Source organism: Perna viridis, chromosome 3, assembly GCF_037379345.1.
Source record: "Perna viridis isolate PV_CMFRI_1.1 ecotype Kerala chromosome 3, ASM3737934v1, whole genome shotgun sequence".
Lineage (NCBI taxonomy): Eukaryota > Metazoa > Mollusca > Bivalvia > Mytilida > Mytilidae > Perna > Perna viridis.
Genome location: NC_142447.1, coordinates 54,611,568 through 54,623,444, shown reverse-complemented (window position 1 = coordinate 54,623,444; position 11,877 = coordinate 54,611,568). Strand labels below are relative to the sequence as shown.

General features: G+C 32.2%; 1 protein-coding gene across 4 annotated transcripts; it reads left to right on the top strand.

Moving 5' to 3' along the window:
* Positions 1-3,085: 3,085 nt before the first annotated feature.
* LOC148622940 (proteasome subunit alpha type-4-like) lies at positions 3,086-11,182 on the top strand. 4 transcript variants are annotated; one of them, XM_088573320.1, is made up of 9 exons: positions 3,086-3,112; positions 4,522-4,564; positions 4,841-5,003; positions 7,760-7,837; positions 8,846-8,934; positions 9,307-9,437; positions 10,123-10,246; positions 10,669-10,815; positions 11,051-11,182. In XM_088573320.1, exons 1-8 carry the CDS (start codon positions 3,101-3,103, stop codon positions 10,806-10,808), a joined length of 780 nt encoding a protein of 259 aa, XP_088429446.1. In that variant the 5' UTR covers positions 3,086-3,100; the 3' UTR covers positions 10,809-10,815; positions 11,051-11,182. The 4 variants fall into 4 exon arrangements, with proteins under 4 accessions (XP_088429446.1, XP_088429449.1, XP_088429448.1 ...); XM_088573323.1 differs by lacking the exon at positions 3,086-3,112 and adding an exon at positions 3,349-3,430; XM_088573322.1 differs by lacking the exon at positions 3,086-3,112 and adding an exon at positions 3,462-3,506.
* The last annotated feature ends 695 nt before the right edge of the window (positions 11,183-11,877 follow it).

Below are 11,877 nucleotides of genomic sequence, written 5' to 3'. Positions count from 1 at the left end.
TTAGTTTACATTTATTATCTATGCTAATTGACATATCGTTCACTTAAGTTAAAAATAGCAAAGGTACCAGAATGCTACCCTGAGGTACATCGCAAGTTACATTCATTGGTTCAGACATAGTATTGTTTACAGACAAATTGTACTCTTTGTGACAAATATGAATGAAACCAATCAATTGATTGTATACCCATAACTTTAAGTTTAATGCATAATATATTATGGTCGACAGTGTCAAAAGCCTTTTGCAGCTCCAACATTATCATACCAGTGTACAAACCGTTGGCATTGTTTGTTCTCGGATAATCAAACAAATATATAAGACAAGTATCCGTCGAGTATTTTTGCTTAAAACCAGACTGTAAATTATATAACAAATTATTATCTTGTAAAAATTGTATGAGTTGTTTGTAAATGCTCTTTTCTAAAATTTTTGATACAATACATAAAGTGCCGACTGGCCTATAATTTCCAACTTCTACTGGACTATTTTTCTTATAGAGAGGTTTGATCCTTGCATATTTCATACTCAGAGGAACTACCCAGAAGATATAGATTTGTGTATTATTGATGTAATTGGATACTTTAAAACTCTAGCACCATCCCGTAAAAATCTTGCAGGGATTTCGCCTTACCTAGCGTAAGTGATAATATGATACTTTATCAAACAGCGAAAATGTTCGTCTAGCATGAACTAATCTGCAAAGCTGTTTTCCAAAGTCGGGATGTGACAAGTGCAAACGTCTCGAAAAAGCGAAAAAGCGTTATATGAGTTCTTCATAGCTTTCCTACATTCGCACAGGTACCTACGGAGCGCTAATTAGGATCAGTGTGGGTCCGGGGACGGAAACGCACCCCTTTGGTTGGAAATTTTGTTTATTTCGTGAAAACTATGACCAAAATGGGCAAATAATAGCCTGGGATCCCATTTTCAAAATCGATCAGCTGTGGTGAAATGCGCGTGCGGCAAGATATCATTTTTTTCTTGTTTTGTGCACACAGAATATTTTTTCTTTGCATGGAACATGGTACTGTCAGGGTCTGTACCAGTGAGGATGTCTATTTTTCAAGGCTTAAATTTTACAAGTTGAAGAAAATAACTCGATCACTTATATTGTTCCCCCCTTATGAAACACACAACGAATTCTTCGTAGCTTTCCTACATCGTACAAACGACAAATTAATATACACAAAGCACTAAGGTTCATTGGCTTTGTTTTTGGTCGTACTGTAAAAGCTGTAAAAGTTGACAAAAATTATCAGCACAATGTGAACTTCGTTTAGTCGGAAATCTATTGTCACTTTTCAATTGCCTAAAATGTTGATTTAACATATATTTATGCAATATTAATAGAACAGAGAAATAATATGTGAAAAGGAAGAGAAACATGTACATACAGGTAAAAACAGAAGGAATAAGAGAAACATGTAGATACAGGTAAAAAAAACCAGAAAGAATAAGGTGGAATGCATTAAAAAAAATACACTGTGAGTGTTAATCATCTAAAATTTGTTTAATTTTTAAAATATAAAATTGAACGTTAAGAATAATTTAGTATTTTGTTAGGAACATGGAACCTGGAAACTCAAAGTTTGGATAGTGTTAAGCCGGATTTCTCAGTATTTATTGCATTAAGAAATGATGGCATGACTCTATCTGGTCACAGTTCCGTCTGCATGGCTACCAGGTTATGCCTGAACAGAGCTACATGCTGTTCATGCGTAAAACACAAGATATGACTAAGCCTGCTATGTATGTAATAGTACCGATGGTCGTATAGTATTATTAGATACATTAATACGTAATTTAAATTTGCTTTCGAGTGACTACAAGGAGTTCATTATACATCTTAATACTAGGTTTACTTAGATGGAAATACTAGGAAATAGTTATGATAAAAAGACCCCCTTGTACGGATCTCGAATAAGTTGGGTGACTGACGCGTAAAATGGTTGTACAAATGTAGAAGTCTGATCACGCATTTTAAATACTCGTACATATAATCACGATCGAGTTTATGTTTTTCCTTCTATCAACGTTTTCCCCCATCCGGTTTCACGATATAAATTAAAAACTTTTTAAATATTTTCATAAGATAACCCCAAATCCACGGAAGTCATTCACCGATGTGTCAGCTACAGGTTATGAAGAATGAGAATAATCCAACCTCAATAAGGACCTGTACATTCTATATCAAAACACAGTTTTTTAAACCCAATTATCACCCGTTAATCTTTTTTATTGCATGACCATTGATAGTCAGGTGTAAAAATTAGTTAAAACAGCATTTTAGTACATTTTTTTTGCGATTTATCGATCTGACTCCGTGATAGTATACAGTTTAATTACATCTTCTCTCAATTTCTAGCGCTCCTTCGCTGTCGAAGATCATGCGCCGAGCGTCTAAAATGATGAATGACGACAGATTTAAACAAGTTGATGACGGAAACCATACATTTTAAAACAATTTAATGATGATAACTATTTGAGTATGTTATGGATAGAAAATAGGAATAAGGGCCGGTCGTGTTCTATGACCATCTACTGTCTTGGTAGTTTATTCCATTGAGGAATTGTGTAGCGAAAGAACGAGTATTTGTAGCAGTCTTGTTAGGTCTGAATGTGATTATACCTGTATGGATTGCTGTGTCTTGTTCTACTGTCTGATGGAATATGAATTAAATTTGATGTTTGCACTGCTACAATAGTATTAATAAGTATATATCTTAATCGTCTGACTTGTAAAGGATATCAATGTAAATTTAAAAGCATGTCTGGGACCGAACTTGTGTTGTGATACCGGTTGCATGTGAAGCGGGCTGCTCTTCGTTGGACTTTTTTCTATTTGTGTTTTTAATGAGGATCCCAAATGATTGAACATTAATTTATATTTGGTTGTACTAGAGCTTTAAATGCGTGTGCTATAACTTTTTCGATGATATTTTGATATTTCTTCTGAGGAAGCCTAAAGATTACATGTAATTTGCTTTTGTAGTCATGTTATTGATATACTTATCCCATTTCAAGTTTGATTGTAGAGTAACGCCTAAATATTTTCACTGGGGTAAAGCGGATGCCGTTACGGTCATTCCAAGATGGAGGATGGAAATTTGGGTCAGAATATTTTATATATATATTTAGAAGTAATATGGGACTTGATGTTACTGGTACATTACTTGATGTCATTTTTTGCCACCCTTTTTAAATGCTGGACGTACACTGGTGTGACACCAATCATCGAGCTGGTATCTTGCCAATCGGTACATTCTCGGCCAATATAAAAGCTCATGTATGTCTTGTTTAACTACTCTAAGCCGACTTTATACTTCACTTAACAATAAATGAACACTTTACAATATACTGCAACCGGAAGTTCCTATGTAGTAAATTCACACTTCACTGTTTGATTGTGAATCGGCAAAACACAGAATGGTAAAAGAAGCCGGACAATTTTGAAGTTGACGGAATAATGTTCACAATGAATATTTTGAATATCTATTTATTAACAGTGATTTTATTCGTAATGATAGATTGAAAAACCTTTTTTTGTTGTTCGGTTTTTCGCCGAATCTCCTCTTGAGTTGTACCATGGGCATGGACATGATGGAATCCTCTGGTTTGATAAAAAAAATGATTCCCTCAACATGATTTTGACAGTTTCAAAGGAAAAGTTTTATGCAAGCAAAGCTTGTTCTTAAATATATAGAAATTCGTCTAATTCTTTTTCATATTGACCACTTGAGAAACATTCATCGAATTTGAAGCAAAGCCGGAAAAGGCTACATGGATCTCTAATTTTATTTCACAAGCACAATGCCAAAATGATAAACGAAGACTGGTTATGTGGTTGGTTACTGATTCTGGTTAAGAAATAAAAGTAAATTCTGTGAGTTTTTGACATGCATGAATCACCTCCTGTCTGATTTTATAAAGACTAATACTTAAGTCCATTAGCATACATGACATAAACTTTCACAAATAGGGTTTGGTAGAACTAAAGAAATTTTCTTGAAGAAGTGTATATTGATCATGCCCATCGACCATCCCTAGGTTAACACATGAGATCATATGATATCAACATGTAAGGGAATGAATTCAGTGGCCCTTTTCACAAAAAATCGTAAGAGTAAAATTAGTCGTAAGTTATGACATCACTATACTTTAAATTACTATGACGTCATAACTTACAATTAATTTTACACTTACAATTTTTTGTGAAAAGGACCACAGAATCCAATTCAACTAGGAAATCTAGAAATTGTTAAAACATTTGAAATGAAGCACTTTGTCATGACATGTATTTTTATGTATTTGTATTTTGTTAGTGGAGTTTGGTTAGAACTGTGTGCTTTGAACCTGTCAAAGTCCTGTACATTTTTGCAATTTCAATCTCAAAAGTTCATTCAATATTCAAACAAAGTGCATGTCCATGCCTGTCTACATTAAAAAGTAAAATCATTTCACTATCATGCACCATCTTTTGTACATTATATTTTCACTCACTCATGTGTTACGTTTTTCAGTCCAGAAGATATGATTCAAGGACTACAATATTCTCCCCAGAAGGTAATTTAATGTACAGTTTAAATTTACTCATTCTAACCAGGGTTAGGACATATTGCATTTGGATGTTATTAATTAACAATACTACTACATTATGGACAAGAATCTAAAATAGCATATACATATTCAATTTGAACAAAATCATCATGGTATGATATCTTGCAATGAGTCAACAGAAAACTGACACCTCTCAGTTCAATGACATTTTTTACATGAACAATTGGATTACTATTTTATGATAAAAATTTAATTATGTTATAATCATAATGATATTTGCAGGGAGGTTATATCAAGTAGAATATGCTATGGAAGCTATTGGTCATGCTGGAACATGTCTTGGCATTCTGGCCAGTGATGGAGTGGTGTTAGCTGCTGAGAGGAGAAACACAAATAAGTTACTAGATGAAGTTTCTTATTCAGAAAAAATATACAATCTTAATGAGTAAGATACTGCTACATTTGTACATTAGGCTTATGATTTTTATATACTAGTATGATAATTTTGATCTCAAACATCAGAATTTTTAAGTCACTAATAGTGTTGGCGATTTCTTGCACTCATAATTTCTGTATTTAATATTCGCATATGATTTGCATTAATGGGTAATCATACGCCACATAATCCAGCAGATCTTTGCTGTGTTCACCACCAAAGCATTGTAGTTCCAGATTCATGTGAGATAAAAATGTACCTTTTAAATATCATACACGTGTGTTCTACATTTGTTTATTGCTTGTTATGAGAAGGGGAAGTTTTCATGAAAAGATCAGTAAGCTTCAAACATTATCCAGTTTCTGATTCAGGTACTGAGGCTAGTTACAAGACTAAATAGGTCATATACATTAGCATGCCCCAGTATATATGAATAACCATTGCCAGCTGCCAAATCTGGTTAATAAACTGGTTCCCGGTCAATATCATAAGTGACCCAAAGATCGCTACTATGTACCTTTTTTAAAACATATCATACACAGGTCAATACATATTTTTTTGCATGTACATGTATTAGAAAGGGAAGTTTACATTGAAGGATAAAATGATCAGTTAGCATTGAATTTATGTAATATTACCCAGTTTCCGATTCAAACACAGGCGTTTGTTACTTTTGATTATATTAAGTTCATATATATTATCAGTATACCGATATCTATATATAGCCATTCAGGTCCAAATAATTACAAAAGAGTTAGCAATAATATCAAGGGAACCAAAATTTCAGCAGAAGTCCCCGGATTATAGATAATATCGTATTTATACCATTTTGGATGTTTAAAGTATGCCAAAATCAGTGACAGTGAATATTTGACGATTAGCAACTTTGAAGACTTCAGTTTACTACAGTCCTTGCTTAAATGAACATCCTTCTGAATAAATAATAAATAGACTGTGTATGGAGCATTTTAAAAAATACAAAAGGAGCAGTTTTGTCAAAGTTACAGTTAAAACAGAAGAAATATAATACAATGAAACTTCTCCAATCCTGCCACCACTGGGACAAGAAAAAATGGCCGGTTTGTGAAAAATAGCAATGCATTCTAAGAGCTGTTTCCATTAATGTGTTCTATAACCCTACGCCTTGTCAGTTTGTTGGTCGAGACATTTAATGCCAATTCAAAACTTTTGGCCTTTTTATTTCATTTCAAAGCTTGCATCATTTGTAAATGATTTGATTTTACAAACAGTACTGCCGATAAAATAATGTTCACGGTTTTGAAAGAATGTGTATTAAAGATCAAAGGGCTATTGTTGGTAACTTATTATTTGTATTGTTTTCTTAAATTACTATCAATAAAGTCTAATAATTTCACCCCTATGTTCTTTTGGCTTGGGCACAGGTCACATTAATTGACAGTTAAAAGATAGTAAAGATCGTACTATATTAACTGACCCCGATTGCCTGGCGTGTGTACACACCGATTAACAGTAATGTTTGGATTAAATTTGTTTAAGCTACTGTCCCCTTCAATTATCATCTGTCCACTGATGAAGTTAATGAATTAATAATTACATAATATTATATACTCATTGACAGTTTTGTTGACACATTTATTACAGGTGAACAATAACCGGGAGGCTGAATTGAGAGATTGTTTTTATTTGAAATATATAACTTAAACTGTGAAAAACTGGCCGGTGTACGGTTTTCAGGGGTGGCCGGTCTATTGAAGAAAAAACACACAGGTTTTAAGGTATATCAGCCGGGACTTTTGAAATTGGCCGGTTTGAAGGGAAGCCCAGTTTTCTGAGGGTCCGGTTTTGAGAAGTTTCACTGTATTTGTCATGTATCAATTAAGGTTGTATTCATATATGGACTGGAAATAAAGGTGTTACCACCTTTTATGAACCATGTAAGTTATTTTTGATTGTTCAGTTTGGTAATCTTGAAATGAAGAAATGTTTACTCCATGGATATACATGTATATGTACCAAGGGTCGGAAACAGTAAAAAAATGCCAGTCATTGGCCAATAAATTTTGCAAATGACTGACGACCATTTTCCAAAATCAGACATAAAAAATTGTCAACCCTTACGAATTATAGTCTGCATAGTTTTATAAGTGTATAAATATCCTGTCTACCTGTTTCCTAATTGTTTATTGGAAATTAAATGACAGGTGTGCGTCAGTATTAGCCACCTGTGACTGGTTTACCTATAACTGATTAGTTGATCGCATACTTAAATTAACGGGACACATACAGCACCTTTGCATGTACGAAGTAATTGAAGAATTTTCACAAATTTATTACTTGACTTAATTGAGAAAAAAATTGACAAATCCATCATTTTCCCGTCGACCTTTCAGTGGTAACAAAAACACATGGTGCTGAAACTAGGAATCTGTCGTAGTTGATAATTATTATCAACTGAATCTTTTTAACACAAAAGTCAACAACTCATTTAAATCAATATACAAAATATAATCACAGTTTTCTTTTTTGAATAAATAATCAACATTTTTTTCATCACTGTAATTTTTCGGCTGTTTGTCGATGTGATGAAAAAGTCCATATTTGGTCGAAACTGAGCTTGTTCGCTCATTCATATATTTTTTAAAAGACAGAGTATGTGATGAAATAACACAAAATTCCAATATTTATCTTTAAATAACTTTAAGTTTGATGAAATGACTGACATTGGCTGTCAAAATTTCTGGACCCTTGATATGTACTAACAATTTTTAACTTTTTTTCTTCAGTGATATGGCTTGCAGTGTTGCTGGAATTACATCAGATGCTAATGTTTTAACCAATGAATTAAGGTTGATTGCTCAGAGGTAGGGATTTAATCAGATTGCAACTTGGTAAAAATGTTCAGTTCACCTAACAAATTACTTTGTGTCCATTTGACTTAGTATTAAGATTTATGAGATACTACTGTGACACTTTGCAAAAAGCTTCAACAGATGCTTATACCATGTTCGGAGAAAAGTTTTTAAATAGCAAAATTTTGTGATTTTACAAAATATTTTCTTATGTCATTTCATTCAAACACTTCATGGACAGTAAACCAAAAGGACTGGAAAACAGGCAAGGCCTATGTATGTCTCCTAAAAGATACAAGATAGAGCAATTACAGAATGTACAAAATTATGTAATATTTACAGTTAATACCATAAAATTCACTGAGGCCAAAAAAAAGGCCCTTTTCCTGCTACCAGCAAGGGTAGGTAGGTAGGGAATTTTCAAAAATATTTTACATGGAGACAATGGGAAAACAATCTTTAATGGTGCTTGAGCCAAAATGGCCATAAAATGTTTAGCAAAATAAAGTAAGGTAGGTAGGGTATCAGGAAACAGAAATTATATTTTTAGGCCTCAAATAAATGAGAGATGGAAAAACAGGTACATGTAAACAATAGTATAACTAAAAAGAAAGAAAATCTGCATTGTTAGCTATCTATTTTTCAATTTGTATTTGAGTTTTCTTCATTGTCCCCTTATAGTCATGTTGGCTTTTAAAACTTCTAACAAATGTGCTGGTCATACAAACAATATTTTGTTCTTAAATATATTTTTAAATGAATTGACAATATTTAAGTATATTTTTGATTAGCATTCAGCCAGATAAAAAAATGCAATCTCTTGATTGTTGTAATATAAGAAAACTGAGTACATTAATCCCAATCTGTACATAAAAACTGTTACAAGAACAGAAAATAAGAGACAAGGTACAATTAACAATACCTATTACCTTTGTTTTTGTCGAGGTTGTATCTATTAATTTATAATGAATGGGGTTTAATATAGCAATCCATTACAGCTATCTCTTGTTTTTTTTGCAGATATTTATTACAATACCAGGAGCCCATACCTTGTGAGCAGCTTGTCAGTACCCTTTGTGATATCAAACAGGCTTATACACAGTTTGGAGGTAAACAAAAATTGTATACCTGAAATTATAATTTAATATTTGTTTATATGAATATGTTTATGAGAGTCTATGACCTTTTACTTTGAGGTCAAATCTTGATTTTTTTATGTAAAGTATTTGTCTGGGCTGTATTTTTGTTTTCTCTTTCAACATCAGCTTTCTTTATTTTTAATGTTATATTTTTATCTTTGATAATATAATTTTGAAATTTAGCATTTGTGTTACCACAGAAACTCAATTTTTCACTATAGTTCATTTTGTGGGTATGGCGGTCCACAGAGATGGATTCAAACTCATGACATCTAGTTATTCCTTGTTAAGTATCTATTTCGAATTAACTTGCACCTATGCTAGATTGATATTTTATTGTAGGTAAGAGACCATTTGGTGTATCATTACTGTATGTTGGTTGGGATAAACATTATGGATTTCAGTTGTATCAGAGTGACCCTAGTGGTAATTATGGTGGATGGAAAGCCACATGTATAGGAAATAATAGTGCTGTAAGTCCACAATGTAATGAGCTTTTCTGTTTATATATAGTTCACAAAATGGGTTGTCCTGTCAGTCGTGACTGACAAAATTTCAGCATCATGTTAGATTGGACTGGTTTCTTGAAGGACCACCTAATGGATATCAGTTTTTGAGAACTCTGATAATGCAGCTGTTCAATGTTAATTATAATTTGTAATGTGAGAAGTTGATAAGGAATTTTTAAAGTTGTCACACATATGCACCATGTACATACATATTAGAATGACACAGAAGATTATGGATGATTTTTGTAGTACACTAAGTGTAAACTGTGTTTTCTTTGAGAAAACATAATAACAAAAAAAAGCTACAAATAGATGGGGATTAAAAAAAACAAGTGACACAGCACTTTCATTAATTTCTTTCCTTGAATTACACATTGAATTTAAATGAGATTAAACAATCTGATACCCTAGAAGCCAAAGATATTTCAATACTCTGATTGAGAATTTCAAGAAAAATTACAAACCCTGAAAAAAATATTTTAGTCAATCCTTTTGGTGGATATGGTGCCTTGCCTTTTGGTGTAAGGTTTCTTCACCAGTACTATATACTGCATATCTCACTTGGCAAAGTTTATGGGAAAACCTGAAACTTTGTCTTAGTTGTCCGACTCACTTGTTATTCTTAATATCTATCCCTTATATTTTGTAGAATGCTGTCTCCATGCTGAAGCAGGAGTACAAAGAAGGAGATGTTAAACTTAAAGATGCTCTGAATTTAGCTGTAAAAGTATTAAGTAAAACCTTAGACATGACCAAGTTGACAGCTGAAAAAGGTATTTAAAAAAAACTGTAATTGTTAGAATTATTCCTCCTGCATCAAAGAAAACTCACAACTTTATACTAAAGTATCCTATAAATGATTGTAGGTATTTGTTACTCTTTAGTCTGGTAATTGTTTATACATAGTTATTTTCATTATTGACAATTCACATATAATTAAGTATTCAAGCCAGATAAATTACATTGGAGTAGAAGCAGGAAATATATATTTAAGGTTACATATAAGCATGCATGTAAAGATTTAAATTGTGAAAAATTGTCAGCTGGTCGAGATGGAAATTTTAATTCTTTTTCTTTGTTTTGTATTCAAGCATGGGCTGAAGGTTAAAAAAGGTTGGAAATAGTAATAAGAAGAGGAACTTTACCCATTTCAAATCATGTGCATTACTAGCATTCTAAATTGTTGTCTTTTCAGTTGAGATAGCAACTTTGACTAGAGAAAATAATCAGACTAAAATAACCATTCTCCCAGCTGTACAAGTAGAGGATCTGATTAAAATCCATGAAGAAGAAGAAGCTAAAGCTGAAGCAGAGAAAAAGAAAGAAAAGTCTTAGTATCATTGTAAGTATTCAAGAAAAATATAATTTTGATATTCTTTATTTGATGATTAGGATGATACTGATATTATAATATTATACACTGATATATACACATTACAATCTAATATCTGGTGTACTGTAGTTTTGTCAATCTGAAATTTTACTTCAAAGTTGAGTTTTTTGTCAGTTTAATTTAAACAATATTTCAACTGTGTAAACTTGGATAGCCAATTGATAGGGATTTTTTTTTGTTTCAGCTGCCTTAACTGAAGAGGCTAACTTTGACGTACCAACTTGAATGTAAATACAGACATTGAATAGTGTTGCTGTTATCAATTTGATGTTTTAACTCTCATCATTTACAATTCATATTAAAACTGTTCCCATGATGTCAAAGTTTTGCCTTCCTCAAATTTGATATTTTATTATTCCACAAGATTTATGTGGTTCAGAATCAACTTTTTATCTGGTTTCTTTGTAATATAAGTGAAGTGATGTATAAATAGTAAATCAACATATTTTATAAAATGACTCAGATGGAAACTTTGAGAGAACTAGTTTCATAGTTAAGCTTGGAAAAAATAGCACTGAAATTCTTATTTGAAGTAAAAACATTGTGTGAAAAAAAATACTGTAGATATTGTGAGTTGAAGGCTGGCACTGCATAAGCTGACTGTTGAAATACAACATAACTTCAATACTTACTACACTATAAAATATGACGTCACTTGTAATGGATTATTATTTGATCTACATAAACTCAGAAAAGTAAATAACATTGAAACTAATGTCCATTTTATTCCACTTTCCTTTAGTCAATAATGATATACTGGATTCTTTCATTCTAACCATTGTTCTAGTACTCAGTATGTCTCACATTAATTTTCAAATATCTTGAAACAGCAAAAACATTCATCCACCATTCAGGACAAATACCAGATGGTTGTCTTGTCTCTAGAAGTGATTAGTTTCACATTTAAAGCCTAATCTTCACTATATCTTTAGTCTCCAAGACAAAAAAAACAGTTACAGAGAGGAATAATATAGTACTTGTAATAATACATTAATAACAGAAATGAATTTG